The sequence below is a fragment of the Macrosteles quadrilineatus genome, unplaced genomic scaffold (assembly GCF_028750875.1).
Source record: "Macrosteles quadrilineatus isolate MER2022 unplaced genomic scaffold, UCM_ALF_1.0 Scaffold_3__2_contigs__length_128488019, whole genome shotgun sequence".
Taxonomy (NCBI): Eukaryota; Metazoa; Arthropoda; class Insecta; order Hemiptera; family Cicadellidae; genus Macrosteles; species Macrosteles quadrilineatus.
The window spans coordinates 68255399-68280681 of record NW_026542596.1 but is presented as its reverse complement, the minus strand read 5'-3'; the positions used below and the strand labels follow the sequence as shown (position 1 = coordinate 68280681).

Below are 25283 nucleotides of genomic sequence, written 5' to 3'. Positions count from 1 at the left end.
CTTGCACTAACGGTCATCGCCAACAACTAACAGCTTGAAACCAATCACCGATTTGTTCACGTTGTCGTTCAAATGTAACTAAATTCACGGCGTTAAATAATATGGATGTGTCAAGTGTCCCGAACGAATTAACTGACCTGACGATTGTAGAACAAATGTTGTTTGCACGAGTACATCCCGCTATGCGCATTTACAAAGTACAAGCAAATGGTCAGGATGGCCAGTTTCACTACAAAGGTAACATCATTAATGTTGAGCAAGATATTAATGAAATAGCTTCTGTCTTACCTACACTGCCCGAAAACTTAAAAGTCATCATTGTCCAAACGTCAAGGCGTCTTTGGCCATATCGATTTTAAAGTTCGACGTGAAAAACTGCAGCAAGCACTTATTTGGCTGAAGGCAAATAACCCATTCTATTTTTACATAACCATTATTTGAAGGCCTGCTTCTAGACCCACCATTTTCACTAGACCGATTGATGCCAATTAACAGACACGGATCTTGGGCAAAGAAGAAAGAAGCTCTTGACCGTTTAAACGAAATGTCAAATACACATGTCTAATAACCTTTTATCAATTCTTATTCTTATCCTTAACTAAATAAATGAACTATCAGATAAATTAATCATTCTTTGGAACTTAAATAATATCGGACAAACAAACGGTGAATCTGTTGGAAGGGAACATATTGTTAGCTGCTTTAGCCATTGGCAATCTTTAAATAATGCTTCGCTCATTTATGCATCTAAAGTGTAACGGCAGACCACCCTAGTAAAACAAACAACTTAATTATTTTCATTTCAATTGATTTAACACTCTAAAAAAATATTTCCAATTAATTAACAACACAAGGGAAGGTGTGACAAAAACCCCTACTGAGATAAGGTCTTCTAACAAAAGTAGTGATGTAAATAGTAATGAGTTTCTAAGTGATGTTGCCCAACCTGAAACTACCCCCTCTCTGACATCCTCTTTAAACTCTCAACCTCAAACCATTGACCTAACGACCTAGATGAGTTAAAAAATAAAAAAATTAAAAGCCATAAATGCATTTTAATGTACAAGGTGGAATTGTGCCTAAAATAAATTAACTAAACTTAATCATACGTGAAACAAATGTAAATATTGTATGTTAGTGGAGCATTGGTTAAATTTAGATCAGGTAACTGTTTTAAATTGTTTTACCTAACCCGCCATGTTAAACTTCCCTACAAACTTGATGTATGCAACTTCTTTACTTCTCGAGTGATGTAAAGTTGAAAAAAAACTCACTCGGTGAGGTAATGAAACCCATTTAAATAACATTGAGTGCTTAACTTAAAATATATACCTCTATGGAGCCAACGACGTTCAAAGCTAGGAATCAGCTGTGCGCTTGAATTTTATTGTTATGTTTTAAAGAATTTTCCTAACCAAGCTTTTGTTTGTAAATGAACGTTACTGTTAGAAGATGAGTGAAATGGATAATGAAAAATATTGTTCGTAACCTCCTGTATATTGTCGGGTCAGGTAAAATCTTGTACGTTACACATTACGCAAGAGCGTGTTTACATCACTTAGGTAAATTATGCAACTCGCTTCCGCTCGTTGCACAACATTCACCTGCGTGATGTAAAAACGCTCTTACTACACTTGTAAGGTAAATAGCTATAGAAACTGATAGCTAATTTTTTTTACAGTTATATGCCAAGTTTCCAACAGTGCTTTCCAGTAAAAACTCAATTGTAATAGTAGTATAAGGGCAAAAAGATGGGTTACTCAAGGAATTAGAATATCTAGTGTTAGGAAAAGAGAATAGTTGGCTAAACATTCTAATAATCAGCAATTTATTCAGTATTGCAAGAGGTATAAAAAATATTTAAATCTGTGAGTAGAGTCGCTAAGAAACGTTTCCCTAAACTTCATTCAGCCTTCTGTTGGCAAAAGCAAACCTGTCGGGCTGTTGTAAATTCAGAGCTCGGATTAGGTTAAAAGAAAAATAGTATAGGCAATATTGATCATAATAATCATTGGATCAGTAATGGTCTAGAGATAACAGAACATTTCAATGACAAATTCGCTGCATTGCAAAATCTAATTCAGCTGATTTCAACCTTTTTTGCTCATACATTATTGAAGAATTTTAACCTGAATCATAACATACCGGTTTTTTATTTCTTGCCTGTCAGTAAAGAAAAAGTGAGTCAAAATCATTTTTTCTTTAAAAAATGAAATGTCAGCCGGTTGAGATGATTAATCCCACTAAAGCTGATCAGGAAAACCAACATTATTGCAGGACCATTAACCTAAAAAATAAACCGATGTTTACGGAGTGGAACTTTGCCTTATTAACTTCAAATCAAATCATGTTTATTAGCACATAAACGTACAGAGGTTAGCTTAAATTTGCTGAAAAATTACCACTTTTAAGAATGGCAGTAAACCAAACCCTGACAACTACCGTCCAATTTCAATTTTACCAGCTTTTTCCAAAGTGTTTGAAAATACCCCCGCCGCGGCAAACCTGCCGACAAAGCGAATTTACATTTGTCGGAAGTGATATTCTATTAAATCTATTTAAATAACATTAGGTTTAACGAGTACCCAGGTTTGCTGCTACAAGGAAACTAATAAAGTGTGTTTTTTTAGTAAAATATTATTAGCTTAGTATAAAATAAATAAAATTGCCAAGTTTAATCAAAATATATGCATTAAACAAGCAAACTACAGCACTTTACAATATTCTCCATAAGAATAACATGGGAAATTTAAATTTACAAATTTTTACATTTTCTCCGTAACCAATTACCGTAAAAAAACACTTTTGTATACTAAATTATTTGTTTTTTATGCTCTTAAAAAAGGTCTAGAGAGAAATTGGGAAATGTTGTGTTTTGAGGGTCAAAAATTAGAAAAACCAATTTTTACCCCATAAAACCCCCTGTAAAACCCCGTTCCCATGGTCCGATCATGTTGGTTCGGGAACTCATTCAAGTTTATCCCGCCTTACACCTTTAAACTGAATTTCATCAAAATCGGACAAAAATTACTCAAGTTATCGTGTTCACGGACACATATATATATATATACTGTACATATATAAAAATTTGAACGAAAGGTGTTTTTGGCCTCTGGGGACATCAAAATGAAAAAGTAAATCAGTCCCGGGCCTAGGTCTTTCCATGCCACCTACGGTAATAGCTACTTCCCTATAGGGAAATTCGCTAAAATTACAAGTGAACAAATATAATCTTTTTTTAAAGTAACAATATATATTTGCAAATGTTGCCGGAATGCTCTATGACCTATCAAAAGCCTTTGACTGTGTTGTACATAACATTTTATATTCAAAGCTCAAATTTTACAATTTTTCTTCAACTACTTTAAAATTGTTAAAATCCTATCTCACAATCCGATTTCAAAGAGCTATTATTTATAAAGACAATATCTATAATTTTTCAAATTGGAAATGAGCTATTGTGGTGTGCTGGTGTGCCACAGGGCTCTATATTGGGGCCTGTATTGTTTTTAATTTATATAAATAACCTGCCTTTTAATTTATAATCAAAGCTTTTTCCCTATGCTGATGACACAACAGCAATATTAAAATCAAACACTGCTAACAATTTACAAAATTTGATAAGCCATACTTTTGAAGATCTAAACAAATGGTTTACTGTTCTAAGACTCATATTATTAGGTTCAAAACTACTCCATGATAGGGAAAATGTTGAAATAAATATTAATTTTAAGAGAGAAATTATAAATGAAACATTGTTGAGAACATTTTTAGGCATTCAGATACAAAACACATTAATTTGGGACCAATATATATAAATTCTTTCTAAAACACTTAATACAGTTTGTTTCCAGATGTATGTCCTGCAGCATGTTACTGACCTCAAGACAAAGATGATTGTTTTCTATGCTTTTTTGTGTCAAACATGTTGTACGGAATAGAGTTCTGGGACAGCTGCTCAAACGCCAAAACCATATTCAAAATTCATAAAAGGGTTCTAAGAATTATGACATTTTCACAATCACAAAAATCGTATAAATCATTATTCAAAGAACTGAAAATACTAACACACCCATCAATTCTGCAAACTTTACTTGTAATTAAAAAAATCTGGAATATTATTTGAATGAAAACTGTAGTCATAATTATTTAACAAGACGTCGAAACGATTTACAGCTGGCCCATTCATAGACTTGCCTCAATTGAAACCCTTCCACAGTACATTGGGAAAAAGATGTATAACAAACTACCTAATAGTATCAAATCAATGGAAAGTTTTGAAAAGTTTAAAAGGAAGTTGCAAAATTACTCATTGATAGATAGAATGTATTATAAAGTATGAATGATTTGTTAAATTATGTGTTTGAATAATTTCTTAGCATAGTATTTAGTTTTAGTTGTCAAGTGTATTGTTTATGACTATGTCACCTGTTTCCCAGCTCTGCTGGTTTTGTAAACGTTATGTGAAAATAAATGACATACTCAAACTTAAACTTAATTACCACTTTCCTTAAAAAAAAAGACTAACACATTTTGGTTATAAAAGATTGTGTTATAAATAGTTTAAAATACACTTTTCATCACTCTGTATTCGAAAATAGCACATTTCCATTCACCAAAAACAAATACTGTAGTGAACAGCTGACTTTGCCTGACATAAACATTACTTTTGCTACACAAACAATACTTTGCCATGGCATAAAATAACATGTAACCGCCACCGGAAGTAAGTGTCGCCTAGTGCTGAGATTTTGTCGCCCGGTGGCTGTGTGGTTGGTGCCGGCACATTTTTTTTATGATTCACATTTAAATTTTATCAGAATTTTAAAAGTTTTCGAAAAAATTACATTGTGTTAATATTTAAGAGTATTCTTAGCTTCTGTTAAGTAAACAAGTGATTAACAGGCTTGATTTTGGCCCAAGAGGTTGTGAAGGGAGCGCCTTGGCCTGTTACAATGTTTTAGAATACGTAATTAAGTGAGATTATATGTACTATTTACAAACAAATATAATCGGAAAATTCCTTGAAAAGATACGTAGAAATGTCTGATTTTCACTTTAATTTATGCAAACATTTTCCGGGGTAGAATCCCTGTACCCCCCTTTTTGCTAGGGGGTGGAACAACCCCGATCCGACCCCCCCCCCCCTGGTAAGTCCGGTGCCACTGTCCCCCAGTGGAAATCTCTTAAAATATGCCTAACATCAACAAAGTTACAACTGATGTTCCCAGTTGTTAAATGAAATATTAGATCATTTTTTTAAGTTTGATGAAGTAGTTTTTTTTTTCATTGTAATAAAAAGTATTGTTCAATACTCTTCACAAAGTCCCTTATCGGGGCTCGATAGTGTTTCTACCATGCTCGTCTTCGACTCGCATGTAAAACACTATCGATCCCCGAAATAGATCACTTTCGTGACTAGTAGTGAAATATACTTTTAAAGTTTCATATTTCTCCATAAGGATAACATGGGAGATGATTTTTATTTACAGAAACATAAGTTTGTTACTTGAAAATAGTCAAAGTCTACTACATAATAATTGCTGTGTGTTATGACTGTTAATGTATACTGCATTTCAATCAAGGATTGTGTACCTTAAGGTTTACCCATAATGGATCTTAATAGGCCCTACTTTATTTTAATGCTGGGAATAGTAAAATTTAGTTGAGAATAAGTTACCATGATTTAGAAAACTTTACTATAATAATTTATGTATTTAAAATCACAAATCGGTACTTTCCTGTTAAAGGGAACATTCATTATTATCGATGATTTCTTTTCGATATATCGATATTTTTGTTTTCCATCTGTTATATTGATAGTAACAAATTGAAACATATCATCTGACAAGTGCAATATAGGATACATTAAATAAATATTGTTCAGTATCAACAAACAATTTAAAAAATTATTTTATTGAAATGAAACTGTTCTAAGCTAACCTAACCAACCAAACTTGCTGTAACATTTCAAAATTCCGTTTGATAGCCTATTCCCCATATGCCTTTTCTGTTATCAAATGGAATTTTGAAACGGTAACTTAGCCTATACAGCAAGTTTGGTTAGTTATGTTAGGTTAGTTTAGAATAGTTTTGATGTCCTAATCCAATATATAGGCTATTTTTTTTTTTGCCTAAACAAGATTAGTTCTTAATTTGTAATTTAAATGCGTTTGCAGATATTAAAACAGAAGGAATACCAATCGTGAAGTAAAAAAAAAATATCGATATATCGAAAAGAAATCATCGATAATAACGAATGTTCCCTTTAACAGGAAAGTACCCACAAATCCAAGGCGTATATCTTTGACATTATTAAATCATTTTAAACAAAACAGCTGATTGACAAATCAAACATAAATCATTTTAAACAAAACAGCTGATTGACAAATCAAACAATAATCATCTACTTCATGTGAATAATGTTGTTACACAAACATAGTTTTTTTTAACCAATAACTTGAGTCTTTTTTACTTCCGGGTACGTATTTTGAGTTTGCAGTTATGAAAGCACCAAACCAAGTGACTTTTATCTAATTTTCTTTATAAACTAACAGTATTAAAGTACATGAACTTGACAAGTTAGGTAATTAACTGTCAGTATGCCAAGGGGAAGAAGAGTGGGTCCTCCAAAACAGACAAAGGCGGAGACACCCATCTAGAAACTCCAACTGAGTTTTTAAATATAGAGGTCAGTGGATTGCCAAGACACAGATTAGACTAATAAAAGGGGTCAGTGGTTTTATTGATGTGGAATATTAATACATCAAAAAGGGCCTCATTAATGGCACAAGGCTTCATGTGATCAGCATGGTTAACAACTTAATAGAATGTAAAGTCTTAACTGGGACAAGTGAGTGGGGACATATTTTGATTTGGAGGATAAAAATGTGCCCGTCTGAAACAAACTTAAGTTACCTTTTAAAATGGAAAGATGCTAATTTATGTTATCTTTGGCATTTGCAGCACAAGCACTTTATTTAAAGATCAGCACTGTTCTTACCCAGATCAATTTCAGTCATGAGCAACTATATTGTGTGTTGTTTTAAGTAAGGCTACATCTTTTAATAGGATACGCATATTCATTACGAAAATTCTGACCAGGGTAATCTTCCTGAAGGTAACTTTAAGACTAAAATCGTAGTATTCGTGGAAGTGCTTTTGTGATAAAAATATTGTTTTTTTTTGTGTTTATTTTTAAAATTATATTCTTCAAACAGCATTGTAAGACCCTCAAAATAGATGAATTTGTTTTCTAAATTCACATGCTATTTTGCGGGGCATTGAGCCGCACAGGTTCACTAGTTTGAACTAAGCAGCAACAAAAAACTGTGATACACAATGAGAACTGTCAAAGTAGGATGTTTACAGTTATGTTTATGTTTTAATTTCATGAATAATTTATGATATTTTGCGATTTTTTAATAATCTAGGCTATCTTTCTCTATTGTGTAGGTGAAGTAGTAGAACATTATGGCTATGGTAGATGTGTAATACTATTGCATACCGTAAATTTGAGGAAACAAATTTTCTCAAACCATGTTTTCTCACATCGCAAACGCAAAGATCGGGTATAACTGCAATAAGTATTTTATACTTATTTGCCAACCCCGTACGAAGGACGGGTACTCTGCTAGTTTATAATAATTATAAGTGAATTTTATATTCTTCAATAAGAATTGTGTTCACTCAACCTTTGAAGGGCTGTAGGATGTAACCCTTAGAAAAAACGTAAACTCTAAGGAAATTTAGCAAATATACGCATTATCCCCTTTAATTTGACACATAAATCTCGTAGATCGGCCCAGTCTTAGAGAAATCTGACTTACAACTGTGTATTAAATATACTGTATATAAGAAGATTCATAATTAATTATCAAACAAGAAATTCCATAAACTTAGTTTTACCAATCCCAAGACTAGAAAATAAAGAAAAGTATGCAAAGAGTCACAAATCTCAACAAGTTAACAAAAAATACATTTTTGTTTTAAAATTCCAGAATCATTTAAGTTGTTGGATTTAAAATCATTCAAAATAAGATTCATGATTGGCTTACTGGTCACACATTGTTATTCTATAAAGTATTATTAGAATGTAATAAATATTGTAAACTAAGTGTTGGGTCCTTTTCCTTTATTGACTATGTGTGTTTTGTACTTGTACAAGTATATCTTTTGTTTTACTGTTGTTATTGCTTAGTTTATTTATTTTGTTGTTACTACTTTCAATTTATATTGATTTTACTTTATTATTATTATCATCTTGGCACTGTCACAGAAAACGTACTACTATAACCCAGAATGCCAACCGCATGGTAAAAAGCATTAAGCGGTTTGAGAGAGCTTTGCCTGTCAATCCGTAGGCAGCGCCACCAGCGTTGCTATAGAACTTAAAGGCTTGTTAAGTTTGTTTGTATCCATACATTTACAGGCAGCCTTCTGAAACCACATGGAAAAGGGAATTCCTAACAGGAAATATCTCTAATTAAAGCCATAAGTTTTATTAATATAGAAAAAGCTCACTATCTTTAATCAAATTTTCTGAACCAAATGTAATTTTAAAACTGCAAAAAGCTATTATGGACCTTCTGTTTTATACACAGAGAGTCTCCGATAACATTAATGAAACTTAAACCATAAAGCAGAGTGATTTTATTATTTTAATATTTTAAGCTATTACACGCTAAAATTGAAATCACTACTGTCTGGTAATTGTTAACACTGAGAGCCAGACAAGGTAGGGAACCAAAGTGATTAATGCTTGTCTCATGCTGAGTTTATTATTAGCACTCGGACCCCTGCCAAGCTGCTGCTGCTACTGAGCGAGTTACGAGTTACAAACTTAGCGGCAGTGCCTCGGTCTTCCTTTGCTCATTTGACAAAATGAGAACCTGTTAAAGCGTTCCAAGATTTGTTTCCTGGTGCTGTTATACTGAGCTAATAGGTGTTGTGATTTGATTTCAAGTGTTTAGGTTTTCAATAGTTATTTAAGAACCAGAGTTCTAAATTTTTAAGCATGTTTCAGTTGAATTCTAAGAAAGGTAGGTGTGGGTTGGATTTAAAGTTATTTTAAGAGTGATTATCATAAACGTTTTAATGCTGTTCATATTTCATTTTCAAGTACTGCTGCTGGCAGTGATACAAAATATTTTACTTACCTATTTTTTGTTTAAATATGTTTGAAATTAGTTTCAAAAATATTGTTTTTATATAGTTTCTTAAAATATTATCCCAATATTATTTCCTGTAGACAAGCAAGTAGGTACTTTTTTCAGTAATTTTTTTACATTAGCGCCAGCGTGGATTTGTAAAAAATCCAAAATTTAAAAAAGTAGGTGATTCAATCCTTGAATATTTATTTTAATTGAATGTTGAATGTAGAACTCCTTCATTACATAATCATAACAAGTTTCAAACATATGTTTAAAGTATATAAAGGTTGGAATGAATACCTGAAACTTTTAAAACAGTTTTTTTTTCAGACTGTACATTGTTGAAACAATTTAAGACTCAGCTGATGTCTTTTAGTAACATTATTGATTGAGTTGAATATGAGCATGCTTCTTTAAGCAATTTGCTGCTTGCAGAATTGTAAAGAAATGTTTGCAAACAATTTTACTACTTAGTTTGATTTATCCGTCTTTATACAAACAAGCATTTGGTAAAAATAAACTCAATTCTCCTGACTTTGATTTATATATATATGTTTTAAACAGATTACTTAGGAGAGGAAAACATTTTACAACATCGAATAATGTATAATAAATTATGTTCATTTTGAGCTACGTAGTAATTTTTAACACTTTAAATTATCATTATTGGTCAGCAGGGAATCCTAAAGAAATCTATTAGTGTATTTTAACGCCTCTTTTAAAACCATTTGCCTAGTGAACAAGAAGTATTTATACAGTGAGTGTTGCACGACGTCCAATGAAATATGTCAGTGTCGTGACGTCCAAAATATAATTTTTTAGCCTTTTCACGACGTCCAATATAAAATATTAGATTGTTGCACCACGACCAAAAGTACAGTAACTGCTCTGGACGTCATGAGATTGGTTGTCGTGCAACAGCGTACTTTATAATCTTGAAAACTTAGCAGTAGCACCACGTCCAAAGCCACTGCCAGTTGCACGACGTCCAATATCTCAGTGCTGTTGCACGACGTCCAGAACTTCTGCATACGGAGCAAGGTTAGATCAATTTTAAGTTAGGTTGGGTATGCACTAAAGACAGTAAAACAGTACCTACTAATAGTATGCACTATGCAGGCGCTCTGAACGTCGTGGGACTGCGCTGAGCTATTGGACATCGTGCAACTGGCAGAGGCTTTGGACGTGTTGCAACTGCTACTTTTTTAAAAGTGTAAAGTGGGCTGTTTCATGACGGCCAATCCCACGACGTCCAAAGTAGAAATATTTATACTGGACGTCGTTAAACAGCTCAAAAATTATATTTTGGACATCGTGCAATGCATTATTCATAGAGTTCTTTTACTTTAAAAATTCTAAATACTGTAGCATTAATGTCATGTACTCCACTCCCCCTCTCCTTTCATAATAAAAAAAGGTTATGTTAACCTATACTTTATGGTCATTCACCTAAAATCGTTCACTTTCAAATGTTTGATGGTGAAAATGAAGAGTGCAAACATCATACCAAATTGTCACTCCCAAGTATTCATAATATTGATTCGAACATGGAGAAAAATTTGATACAGTGTTTTTTAAATTTCATTTTTATTATAAAGATCAAAGTATAGACAATTTTCAACAAATAGTTTCATTTTCAGTAAATTCCATGTCAAAATATTCTATTCTTAAGACAAATATTGAAAGATGTGAAATATTAATGATGCTGTGTGTTATTTCCCGTCACAATTCTCATTGGAGTATCCACTTTAATTTTTTTTTTTAGATTTTGGACCATTTCCTTCAACAAGTGATATTAAGTTCCGATGGCGTTAAAATACATAAAAAACAAAGCAAACCCTGCTACCATTATAACCTTTAATTAGTTTGAAATCCATAAAATGTGCTACAAATACTGGCATGTAGATTTCATGAGGTTTTGGGAATATTCAATTAGTATTACTTAATTGGTATACCTTAAATAAATTATTATATTTTCTTAAAGATTACATCATTATTCTTAAAGAAAATTTAATTTTTATTACAGTATAGTCCTGACTATCCAAAATTCATACTATCTGAGTTACCGTTTTAGTTGATCTACCTGTGGCAATCGAGTTCCTGAATCTGTGTTTTATTTCTACAAGGTAAAACTGCACTCTATTGCAGGAGCTGATGTACAACCCCACATTCAAAGCTATTAGTTCGTCTTCTCTAGAAACCACTAGTGGCTACTTTTTCTATAAAAAAGGTTCACCAAAATAGTAAAACACAACTACTGTAAGCATAAATTGTAAAGTATACTCAGACACAGGTCTCAATTTATGAAGCAATTAAGACAAGAGGGGTTGCACAAAAGGGGTTGCTTTTAGGGTAGCATGTTTTGGACATATGCAAATGTGAAATTGACAAACTGTGAAGTATTTTTTGTGCTAAAAGAATCGGAAAGTACAATCAAGTGCATAGCTATCTTCTGAAAACAGTCAAGGTCAACAATAGTTATTTGTGAAACTAGTGGGCAAAGTGGCACTTTGCTGCACACGAGAGCGACTTGTGCAGAATGAACTCGAGTGCAGCAAAGGCCTTTTGCACTCGTGTTACACATTATATTTTTCATACAGCCACTACATAGCATATAAATAATTAGTCTTTCAAACACTATACAACACGTTTTTAGGTTCAGCTGGCAACACAAAAAGGTGCCCTAGAGAAAGTAGTCCCTGGTCCGTATCACTCCGCTATTTTTCCTCGGCAAGAAACGTGCTCCGCGACTTGAGAATATAGTTCCGTATGTTTTTGTAATTTGAAGTGGTTTCCGCGCCTAAAAAAATGCTTTAAAGGTATTTTCTTGTTTATTAAGATCGTAGGAATGTTTTAAAAACGTTTAAAAGAAAAGTCCAGAAAGTTTAGAAATCAAATACCGCAACTATAAACACAAAATGACAGGTTAAATCGTAGTTATAATAGTCAATCAGCTGCTCATAGTATCAAGGCAGCCAACCTTGATACTGCTCTTTTGTCTTTTGCTACTCTTTTTGTTACTCTTTTGCTTCAAGTGTTGCCAACCTATTTCCAAGCGTACACGGATTACGTGCATAATAGAACCACGCTGTTTTGTGTTGTTTCGTTGGAATCCTGATGTATAAACCGTACGACAAAGTATAAACCGTACGACAAGGTATAAATATGCAGCAATTAGCAGCTTTCTGTACTATAAACAGTACAAGGAAGCCAACTTTGTCGGGTGACTGTAGGAAAAAGAAGTTGATGACAAACCTGCTATGGTGTACAGTCATACAAATGGAAAACAGCCATTTGAATACTGAAACCTTACAACCATTTGTCAGAAATGGAACGAGATTTCACGATACTCGATCGTCATCAGAGAGGATGGAAGGTCTGATAACCTAGGGAATGGATGATTCAGACATTAGCATAGACAACACACGAAACCCACGGATATATTGTGGAAATACAGTAGTTACTAAGAGTGAAAAACAGAAATAACAAACAAACAACAAGTTTGTATATAAAATATTTGCTCCTGTGTTGTAGCCAGCCGCAGAGAAGGCCCCGGAGCGTACCACCTGGCTGTCTCTACAGGGTTCATCGTCCTCACATCTCTCATCGCGTTCTGGTTGCGTAAACTCCTGGACAGAGTGTTTCCAGAGTCAACTCTCACTAAAGTCCTTCTGCTAGAGTTGATAGCTGCCGGAGAACTATGTGCTTGCTGCTACGAACTCATCATTGGTTGGTGTCATTAAGTTGAGGATACATGTTCATTGTTATTCATTATTTGATCTGCAGCAATTAGGCACCCTCAGTAAGGTTTAGGGTATTGTTACCCTGGAACAAGAAAAGGTGCAACAGTAAAACAGAGACAGACAGGACAACTGGTGTATCACAGCTGGCCTGAGTTACTCTAGTGACAAATTTGTTTACATTTTTATTCCACTTGTAATGTGAAATGTGTAAATCTCAGTTGGAGGGCCCGTGCTGCTGCAATCCCTTCCCCACAGTTTTAACAAATATTATTGAGATTTTTTCACAATTAGATATGAAAAATAACCCACTAAAAGTTTATCTCAATTAACCAACCAAACAATCAACACTGAATTAGGATAAATATCATGTTTTCATTTTAGTAGAGGGCAGAGTAGAAGACCATCAAAGTATTCCCAGTCCCTATTGGTTACTTCAGTGTGTCTAAAAGTTTTTAAACTGTACCCATTTCCTAAACATTGGGACTATAAATGGTCCTGTCGATAGAAACAGCAGACAACAAAGTAACTAAGCTATCATCTCATTAATTTATTTAACTTGTAACATAACCCAGTTTCAAGAACAGTTTTAATAAATTACCTTTTTGTTTTATGTTGCCTTAACATTCATTATTGCCTTAAAATATGCACAGTGACATGTTCGCATCGTAACTATATGATCTAATACACGGCATCGTTCAATTTCAGTGGCAGACAACTTTGGCGTCGGAATGTACGCCATCTTCTTGTTCCTGTTGACCATCTGGTGGTCTATGAACTGGGGAGATGCCACGGCCTGTCCTTATACCCATCTGGAGGAGGTGGTGGAAGGCAACATAAACGTCCTTATTGCAGGAGCAAAGATATTCGCTGAGATGGCCGGTGGACTCCTCATCTTCAAGTATCGTATTGTAGGATATGCTCTCAACTCACTTATGTTTTAAGCACTAGACATTTTTCACACTAAAATACATATAGATTTTTTTCATTCCTTCTACACTAAGGTTGTTTTTACTTTTACTTTTCTTTTCATCAATGTGTTCAAACAAGCAAGTTTTTTTGTTCTATATAATAAATTAACTCATATTTCAAAAACAAAATCAATTTCCAATTTTGTTAAGGATATGTTTTATTTTTACCAAGAACTAAGTTATTTGTACAAGGTATTTTTTTAAAGCATTGAATTAGGGATACAAAATCCATATGAACAAACTCAACAATTGGTAAATATCTATCTATATATTAATAGGCAAGCATGTTTCTTTAAAACCTTTTTTCTCAGCTCGTGTGCATCGTAGGGAAAATCTACGCATACCGTTGGAAAGCTATTTTCCTGTAGGTGTGCAGAATCCCTTTATAAATTTAAATAGGCTCAAAGATAAGCACAAAAAATAAGTTTAAAAGTTGTAAAAAAATAACATGGATCTTATGCGTTGCTATGCTGGTTACGAAATAACAACGAAATATAAACAGAAAATCAAAACAAATGGAGGAAACTCCAATCACATGTTTTATTTACAGTGTGGGGTGAAAATAGTTAAGTGAGTACATTACATATTTTTGGTCGAGTTTCGACCACTGGACGACCTCTCGTTACTGTTAATATAAACACATAAATAAGTAAATGTGACTGATGGCAGATTGGTTAAATACATTTACAGTGGTTGAAAATATTAAAATAATTATTGTAGTAAATGTTTAGTTATTACAAAATTCTAACCACATAAATATGTTTTTACTATTCCACAATAGTTTTGTTTTAAAGTTATTTTAAATTACCTATATTTGGGTTGTCTTTATTCTAGATTGAGCTAGCTCTTTAGCTCTTTGAGCTAGATGTTTCTGTATCACCCTATTGTGTGGCATTTTCAAGGGATATTTACAAACATTTACACAATTTACCAGTATCCCAGTCGGGTTGAGCGAATTATAAATCAAATCAAATCATGTTTATTACTTTTTAACGACAGAGCTTATAGATAAATGCACAGGTGCTTCGTAATTTTTCTTTTAGCCTAATATTGTATAATGTCCTGTCTTAAAATGTATTTAGTAATAACTAGCTGTTACTCACGCGCTTTATCCCTTTTGACTTCATAAGTATTGGTATTACTAAAACGATTGATTCAATAAGTTAAACTGAAATAAACAAAACCGAATACAGTAATACAAACAAATAATCACACCTGATTTTAATAAGGTAATAAATTGAAAGAATAACAAACAAATAAGTACAGCTGAGGTAGGGCAATTTATGATATAATGGATAGTTTTGCGCAAGGTTTCTCATCATGACGAACATTTTAAGTATATGGTTTATGGGGGTGTGACTTTTAGTGTTCTCAAAAGTTCATGGGTACTTTTTAATTTATATATGTTGTAAAGAAAAAAGAACCTTTTTCTTCTATTTTTATATATTTAAATATATTTTTCACTCCCCTTGTTATCACCTCAATATTTCTCTAACAATTTAATCTTTACAAATGTTGGTTGCCCCTGGGTTGGAAGAACTTGGAAAGTATAATATCAGACAGAGCTTTTGGCAGTGGAAACTTGATGTTATAAAATATTTCGTGGGCCCTATAAAATAAAAATACTTCCCAGAGATCCTTATGGGACGTCCCTGATACTGTTTGAAGTTCTTCCAAAATAATATGAAGCTTAATAAATAATCTTAAAGTTACACTGAATTTAATCTGCTCACTACCACACTAGTGTTTAGTGTTGCACTTAAAATGTGAATCTTTTGTAGTGGCCTGTTATTTACTGAATTATACCAAACTTCTATTGAATAACTATTATTGCTAATAACGAATTGCCAAGGTTATTGAGAACTAAAAAGTGAGTAACAATCTGATTTATTGAACAGTATTTATATAAATTATACACTTTAATTTTGTTTTGGCAACTACTTATCAAATATTTTTGTGATTGTCTTTTGTCTTACAAGGTTAAATGATGACTGAATTCTGACTTAAGAGTGCAACAATCAATTAAAACCTTTTTCCTTTTTAAAGATGACAAATGGACTTATCAAAAGGGAAGTTATGGTGCGGTACACACTGATTCCGAACATGTCAAAAGAGGTGTGATATTTACTTTAACATTTGAGATGACCAGTACCAAGCAAATCCTGTTCGTTGGCCAACGAATTAAAAAACGAAGGTCGAGTCTCGTAGTCCAATTGATTAAACAATGTTCTGTTTAATCGCAGTAGTATGTACTAGAATATTGCTTATTATTTTATGGCTAAGAAGGTACTTTGGCGGTTCATCTATTCACAAACTCTCACGACCTCCATTAACACCTCCGTATCTAGTCGAACCAGCTACCTGCTCCCACTTTTGATATTATTTAATTTCCCCCAAATATAGTAATGACTGTGGCACTCTTAAATAACCTCTAATTTAATATCTCAACAACATTGAACAATGACTTTGTCGTGAATTGGTGTAATTAGAATAATTTACAAATTACATTCAATATAAGTACAAAATCCTATACAATTTCATTAATCCTACATAATTAGAGAATCACAGTATACTAAACAATGCAGATTGATTTATAAGAAATTGATATTAAAAATACTGATGAAAGCTAGAACCTGAGAACATGTGCTAATATAACAGGAAATGACAAACTATAACAAGAAAATTTTACACATGTGCGACTCACTGAAACCTAATATTTAACAATAAATAACATAAACTACTTTAAAATTTTGGACGTCCTACAAAGACACAGACATATACACTGGGATGGGGAAAGGGAACTGTAACTAGGCGGGTTTTCGAAAAAACGCGATCGATTTGATTTTGAATGACGAACGTGAAATTTTTTCAATGGCGGTTCGTGCTGGTCTGTAAAGCAAACTTTTAACACTTGTTTTGCAAAAACTGATTTTATTTCCACTCGCGTTGCAAATATATCCTTTCGGGATATAGGCTAAACGATTTAAAGAAAATAAAAGATTTGTCCGACCAACACCGCGAAATGAATTTAATTTGCACGATACAAACTTTTTCCGACTAGTCACAAGGAAGGCAGGGAATTGACTGGTTAACGAGTATCTCCATGGCGCTGAGGCCCTACCCCTCCCACTATGTGGTTAGCATTCTGGGTATGGCCTTAATTCAATTCAATTCAATTCAAATATCTTTATTCATTTTTATGTACATTGGACAGTAAATAGTGTCAAAATAATTACAATAAATAATAGTGTCAAAATAATTCAAAAGGATAAAAACAGCAAAACATGAGGAATGGTTATAAAAACAATATATATTATAAATCTAGTATGATAATTTCAACTATCATAGCAACTGAGGGAGGTAGAAAAATCTTCAAAAGAATAAATTGCCAAATTCATTAAAAACTCTTTCAATATTTTTTAAAATTTGTTTGGATCTATAATTCTTGTTTAATATTATTTGGAATAAATTTTAAAAATCTATTACCTGCATATAATGGTTTCTTTTCAAAAACTTTAGTCCTCTGCGGTTGTACATTTTCGTTCTTATTTCTTAAATTATACAGTAAAGATTTTTAGATCCTTAAAATGTTCTTTAGCTGACTCATCACGCTGTAGCTTAAGCATGATTCTAATTGCTCTTTTTCGCTCCTTTAAAATGCTATCTAGATTACTTTTTTTTAGCCATAGAGTGCTATGCCAAACGAGATATGTGAATGCACATGTGCAAAATATATACTTTTTTAAGTTTTGAAATCACAGTAAAAATACATACCTACTTGATAAAGCAAGAATTCCGAAATTAATTTTATTTAAAATTTTGTGGACATGTTTATCCCAATTCAAGTGCTGATCTAGTGTTAAACCCAAAAATTGGTACCGGTACTAATTTATTCATCAATATTTTGTAAGTTATAGCTTATTGTTATTGGCTCCTGTCTATTTTGATTTGTCTAAAAAATTATAAATTTAGTTTTTTGTAAATTCATCATCAAGTTGTGGTTATTAAGATAATTCCCGATACTTTCCAATTCTTCATAAGCGAACATTTCTGTTTGCTCAATTGAGTTGAATGATATGATCAAATTCAAGTCATCAGCATACAGACATAGTATTGAATTTTTATTATATATTAAAGAATCTTTCATTCCACATAGATAGCACAAAAATCAGGGGCCCTAATATTGAGCCTTGTGGCACTCCAAAAACTATTGGCTTATAAGTTGAGCATGATTTAATAATTCTATTGTAATTTGTCAAGTGGGTGATTTCTACGTATTGAGATCTTTCAGTGAGATATGACGTAAACCAAATTAAGAGATTGTTTCGCTACTCCTAGTCTTTGAAGTTGTTCAAGTAGAATAGAATGTCTAACACTGTCAAATGCCATATATAGGTCCATAAAAATACGAGTTGTACATTTTCCCTTATCAACCGACTCAATTACAGTTTCAATAAAAGATACAGCAGCACTAACAACTGATCTTCCATCCCGAAATCCATGCTGATTATCATCTAAAAGATTAAATTGTTCTAACAATTTTGAATTGAAAATTTTGACACACAACCAAGTCATTTTGGCGAGGTCATCAAATCAAATCAAAAATCAAATCGATTTATTGACACAAATTGTTTAACGTTACATTTGGTGCTTATAGCAGTAACTGGTGTCTCGTCAATTACATAAATATTTTTAACAAATACAATGGTGAAAAAAAACATTTATATACAAAACAAGAAAATTACAATAACAACAAAAATGTACAATGACTAACCCAAGGAGGTGTCTCCTAAAAATTCTGGGATGGAATAATAAACCTTATCCAGTAGAATTTCTTTGATTTTAACTTTAAAAACATTTACTGCCAATTGTTTAAATTTATTCGGAAAATGGTTGTACAGCTTTAAACCTGTATAAAAAGGACATTTTTCAAATTTTGTTGTCCGATGGATTGGGTAACTGTAAAGGTTCTTGTTTCTAGTGTTGTATTAATTTTTAATAAGAACTTTTCATAATCTTTCTTATTTTCATGGACATAATTAAGGCTTTCATAAATAAACAGACTGGGAAAAGTTAATATGGACTGATTTTTGAAATGTTTTTTACAGGAAGCTCTAAATTTAGCGTTTGCCATATTTCTAATGAATCTTTTTTGCATTGAGAATATCTTTTTACTATTTGTTGAATTTCCCCATAAGGTAATGCCATACCTCAAAATGGATTCTACATAAGAAAAATAAACTATTCTGGTAACATTTTTTGATGCACACTGAGAAAGAACTGAAAAAGCAAAAAAGAATGATCTTAATTTTTTTAACAAATAATCAATATGATCCTTCCAATTTAATTTTTGGTCAATGATCACTCCGAGAAATTTTTGTTTTGAAATATCTGTCATATTCGATTTGTTAAAAAATAAGAAATTTGTTTTATCACTGTTTAGTGCCAGGCCATTAGCTGTAAACCATTCACGGAGATCTTCCAAAGTTTCATTCTTCCTCCATTTCATTTCTTGGACTAAGGGTGATGGAATTTGGAATGTGCGATGGCTGAGAGTAAAGATTTTCCAGGGTTGTGGTCAGGAGGATGCTTTCATCTCTGTAGATGTTGCCAGTTTCGTTTAGTTTGGCCAGTTTCAATGTGGTAGATTAATTTGAAAATTGTAGAGCTGGTATAGTCTTCTTTTTGTTTAGGGGGGTATTTGAGCTAGCTTTGTAAATGATAACAAGAAGGTAGCACAAGAAGCCTTCCTGAAGATTCCACACAAGCGGGTAGCGGGTGATATACTGACTTACAACCCAAAAGCAAAGGCAATAAAGAAGTAAATGTAAAATAAGTTCCTGAACCTCGGATAGCAAACAAAAAGTTTTAAAGTTGATAAATGTACTTTAATTTAATTTAATTGCATGTTATTACTTAAGGACTTCTTCAGTTTCAAGGCGAGTAAAATTCCACGAGGAAAACAATATATTGTAAAATGCTTCAAGTACTTAATAATATAGTTGAACATTGAAGGACTGTTGTAATAAATGGATGCCAAAAGAAATGCAGCTAAACTAGAGCATTCTGTTATTAAAATAGCTTATTTCCTATATGGGAAATTTGCTAACACAAGCACACTAGCATACTTTAAATAGTTGTTATAATCAATTTATATGTTCATTTTGTCATTAGTCCTTGTGAAAAATATAACCAAAGCAATGTCCTTGCCAATTGATGTATTATTCTAAGGGTAGAAACACACATACAGTGACTGGGAGTGGAGCGGAGCGGCGCGATTTAGAGTAACAATATCAAACCTATACAATCAAGTAGTAACGTGCACACAAACCGCTGTTGCGATCGTAGCGGAGCGGAGCAGTTAACTTTGGAACAATCTCGTTTGTTTATCTAGCGTTTGGGAGCGGGGCGGGCAACGATCTTGTGGACATTTTTAGTTGCACTTTCGCCAGTAGGCCGCTCTGTATGCCCATTCTACCGGAACCCAGAGCGTTTTGGAACCTTCTCGAACCTTCAAACCTTCTTTTTTTGAAAGAATGTATTCAAAGGTCAAGGTAGATTGCATGAATCGTGATTAATGCTTCTTAAGAACTGGAAACAAATGGTGATATTCACCATGTACATCCCTTCCTCCACTCACTCCATATATGCAACCACTCCGATCGGTTTGAAGCACGCAAAATTAATGTTTTTAGCCATGTGCTTTTAGCTGTGCTGCAAATTGCGTGTGAACTTACTATGTGATATCTTGGAAATGATCGAGCTCCCGTTCGTATCGCTCTCGCTAGTCGCTGCATGTGTGCGACGTCAGTCGCTCACAGACGCGCCGCTACAGCTTGCTCTGGATTGCTTTGCCCGCTCCGCTCTGAATCACTGTATGGGTTTTTACTCTAAATAGTGATGGATTTATACTGAAGTTGTTTTAATAGTCAAAGACGCTACTTTTGCCATATAATAACTACTACTCCTGGATTCCTTATACAACAGAATATTAGCTATATCATCGAACATCACGAAGGAGCTAGTGTTTAACACTAATGATATTTTATTGTAGGTAAAACTTGTATGTAATCAAAACAATTTTCTACAGATATATCCAGTTTCTGTGGCAGTTGGAGGTTTCATCAACACATAAAGGAAGGGCTTTTGAAAGATGTTCAGCTGATCTTCAGGTAAACCTACTAAGTCTGTTTACTACTAACTTGTTTGTTTATAAGTAGTGAGATATACCAACTGATGTTAGTGTCATAAAGAGTTTAGCACTTTTCCTTCCACCTTGATTTTTATCAATGGGGGCCTACTGAAGTGCCACAGCCAATATTCATGTTTAAAGCGAGAGATGAAATAGCAAATTGCTTTTCAATGTGCTTTAATTTGAATACATTTAAAAACTAGTACAGTAGAGTCCCGTAAACTCGGCACTCGATAACCCGGCAGTCTGGATAACTGGGCCATCACCTGGCTCAGAAAATTAGTAATTTTTTTTTGTCCGAGTTAAACATGGACACTAGTCAGCTCTAGTATGATCATTTGTAACTCGTACTAAGGATTTGTTGTACTATATCCTATGACTTAATACTGACTTATAATATAAATCTAATTAAAAAAGGCGGTTAAAAAGCTAAAAAATGTTATCGTTCTTATTTTTAACTCTAGTTCCCGATAACCCGGCATTTCACAAACTCGGCACCCTTCCAGTCCACATTACGCCGAGTTTGCGGGACTCTACTGTATCTTAACAAGTACTCCACAACAGGAAACGGTGGTAGCATAATAAGATGGTAATTTTAAACTTAAGAAATTAGTTGTAAGGTTTAAAATAAAGTGGTTTCTATAATCACGAAAGGATAAAGTTGACATTACAGTTTGTTAATATGCAATTGATAATCTTAGCATTTGTTGCACTTCACATAGTTCGTATGACAAGTTTCTTTGAAAAAGATCGAGCTCAATTGGTTGAAAAGTAGAATTGAATAATGAACAAACAAGTTTGGAATGCTGTAGGCCTAATTGAAATAGTTCTTGTTCTTAACTCAACAAAAGTACCTAATTAACGTTATCTTACCAACTTTGGGTGCAAAGTTATGGTGGTTTGAATATTTGTAGTCCAGTTGGCAGTTATTGATTGTATTCATTAGCTTAGTATGGGAGTAACACAGAAAAGCTGCAGGAGCTGTTTATGCCACTTCAGTATAAGCAACCGCAAATGATAAATTGTAATAATGTTTCAGGTATCACCGATAGCAGGCGCAATAATTGAGGGTATTGCAACATGCCTGTGTAGACTAGCCTCTAGAGCTATTGGAGAAGTGGGGCCAAAGTACGCTGCCGCTTACGACTCATTTGTAGGAACCTCGTTGGTTGTTGCTGGTAAGTCATTAATTAGGGTTAATTAACTTTATGAATACATTAAAACATTGCATGGCTTGAAAGTCAATTAGTTTTTAATTCTCTTTTTTCTCAACCTCAGATATTTGTACACCTAGTAGCATTGAGAAAATACAATTTAAAGGAGAAAAACAGGAATTTTTGGTCAGGGGGCCTTCTACAAGGTACATTTTTGGTCAGGGGGCCTTCTACAAGGTTCATTTTTGGTCAGAGGGCCTTCCACAAGGTACATTTTTGGTCAGAGGGCCTTCTACAAGGTACATTTTTGGTCAGGGGACCTTCTACAAGGTACATTTTTTTTCTTGTACTTCATAGATACAAAAGAAGAAATGTTTTACTTATTTTCTAGACAACGTTTTTAAAGCTTTACAGTTTTTAAGGAATATGACATGAACTGGTTATTGACAAGATAACTTTTATATTAAATATTCTGAAATGTTGGAGGAGGCCTGAGCTTCACCACTTTTATTCCCACATTTTATCTCTTTACTTTTTAAAATTATTCTTTGGTTATACATTTCCACTGCTCTTTAACATTTGCTTTTTCCTTTGAAGCATTTAACTACTCTGGAGGCTACTTCAACCCTGTGCTGGCGAGTGCTCTCAAGTTCGGCTGCAAAGGCCACACTCACTCCGAGCACGTGTTTGTCTACTGGATTGGAGCTTGCACTGGAGCAATCTTATCCGTCTTCCTCTACCACAACTCTAGGATACAGTCTATTATAAACAAATTTAAAGTTAAAACCGACTGAGACTCAAAAATTCCATTTTTTATACTTACATTTTCTTATCTCTCCCAACATGCTTTCTACCAAGGTTAATGTGATTACTTGACTTGTTAAACAATAAGCTCAATCATCTGTTGGATTGTTTTAACATTTGTATGCTACTGAATAATTTATGTTACAGAATTTTAACTTTTTACATATTTGAGTTAACCTACTTATATTTTATACATACTGTACATACTTCAGTAGTACTACAATCACAAATGAAATAAGAGTGCTCTTTTAATAATTTATTTAGTAGGCTATTTAAGATTCTTGTAAATATAAGAGTCAAAGATAGAAGTGAAATTACAAACTTTTAACAATGATTCAATTATTTTAACTTAGTCAGATAAAAAATACCATCTGCTTAAACATCTAGTCCTTCCGTAAACAATATTTTACATTTCTTAAGTAAGTATTAATTATTAATATTCATAGTTAAAATTACTTACTGTTAAGGTGTACAAGTACAAGTTATTACAAGTACCTTATACTGTTTTCACAAAATTAATCTTTATAAAACTTTTTTGATTGGTTACTGTGTTGTACACATTGTCCTAATATTCCTCCTTCCTACTCTTCAACATGTGAGATTAAAACTGATTAATTTAATGTTGTTTAAACGTTAACATTTGCCTCCTTATTAGACAATCTTGAATCTACTCACAAGAAAACACTGAATACAAAAATTAAATGACAATAAAACATCAAGTAAAACTTTGTGGTGATATTCTAAGTACTGTACAAAATGTCAGCTGACATTCTTAATGTTTTAGTCAGATTTGTTTATTTATTCTGTTTAATTCTTGTATTCAGTTTTGCTTAATAAATTGTAATAAACCTTCAGAGAATAAGACTTAGGTTTTATTAAGCAAAACTGAATACAAGAATTAAACAGAATAAATAAACAAATCTGACTAAAACATTAAGAATGTCAGCTGACATTTTGTACAGTACTTAGGAGAAACTATCCCTACTTGGCTGACTATTCCAGGAAAAGTTCTTAAGAAGAAGCACATAAGAGGCAGTAAGTTTGACCCACTGGTCGAAGAGGTTGAAGTAATTGAGACAAACCCAAAATATTCTTTAGTCCGCAATAAAGAAGGAAGAGAGTCAATTGTGTCCTTAAGATATCTAGCACCAAGAGAAAAAGTAATGCAAAATCCAACAAATCTTACTTATGAAAACGAAGACGGTGATGAACAGTTGGAACAGAACACTACCTCGTCAAAATCGCTCCTTCTGGAACAGAACACTACTTCGTCACAACCGCTCCTTCAAAACTATACAGATTTATGTTTACCACCAGCAACGTCAGATGGTGTTCCTGAAAATGATGAACATCAAACCAGCAGCACTCCTTGCAATCAACCTCATCCCTTTGTGTCACCACGTCGGTCAACCATACCAAAGGTGTTACCTAAGAAATTTGATGTGTATAAAATTTACTAGAGCGGAAGAATGTGGTGATATTTTAAGTACTGTACAAAATGTCAGCTGACATTCTTAATGTTTTAGTCAGATTTGTTTATTTATTCTGTTTAATTCTTGTATTCAGTTTTGCTTAATAAAACCTAAGTTTTATTCTCTAAAGGTTTATTACATACTTGCTATAAATATTTAATTGAGCGGACTCCTTAAATGTTTGCAAGCAAACACCTCTTCGAGGATTGAACATGGAGCTAAAGACTGAGCAGCTACTTAAAACTCCTCCAGGAATCCACCCCACAGTTCTTAAATTTGTAATAACAGTAATTCTTATGGAAGAAATTTTAAACAATATACAATTCTGAATCAACCACTTGACGGATTTTCATGGTTTTGTGTTGAAAGAAAGATAATTTGAAACCTAGGGAATGTCGAAGCCATAATTTTAGATTAGGGTTTCAGTTTTTTAGAAATTAAGATTTGATTTTTTAAAAGTCTAGCAGCCGACGCAAACATTCTAGATTAGCTTTTGGTATAAAACCATTTGCTTAACTAACAGCTGTAAACATTCAGAGTCAAAATCTAAAACGTTTGGCTCGTGCTCATGTGTGGTTACATTTGGGTTCGCTGATGTAGGCAAAATATCACCTTTTTTCAACTAAAGATCTTATAGTTTGGATAAATGAATATGTGAAATTAGGATGTAGGCTACATAGATTCAATGGTAGTGGGTAATTGTCACAGTAGAACGGATAATGGTATGGATGATAAACATAGACAAATTATGTCACTAGCTTACTACTGTAGAGAGTTTACTTTATCAAATTCCTTCCA

The 25283-nt window shown here is 33.2% G+C and overlaps 1 protein-coding gene across 1 annotated transcript; it reads left to right on the top strand.

Annotated features, from left to right (window-relative positions):
• Window positions 1-8836: 8836 nt before the first annotated feature.
• On the top strand, window positions 8837-23765 carry LOC128990617 (aquaporin-11-like). The gene is made up of 6 exons (XM_054413088.1): window positions 8837-9041; window positions 12687-12881; window positions 13601-13793; window positions 20954-21035; window positions 22095-22233; window positions 22807-23765. The coding sequence occupies exons 1-6, from the start codon at window positions 9017-9019 to the stop codon at window positions 23001-23003; spliced, it is 831 nt and encodes a 276-aa protein (XP_054269063.1). The 5' UTR covers window positions 8837-9016; the 3' UTR covers window positions 23004-23765.
• The last annotated feature ends 1518 nt before the right edge of the window (window positions 23766-25283 follow it).

Coding starts and splice junctions, on each gene's coding strand:
- LOC128990617 (XM_054413088.1), top strand. CDS start 9,017: ATGTTTCAGTTGAATTCTAAGAAAG. Junction 13,794..20,953: donor GGTGGACTCCTCATCTTCAA/GTATCGTATTGT, acceptor AATTTTCTACAG/ATATATCCAGTTTCTGTGGC. Junction 22,234..22,806: donor AACCTCGTTGGTTGTTGCTG/GTAAGTCATTAA, acceptor TTTCCTTTGAAG/CATTTAACTACTCTGGAGGC.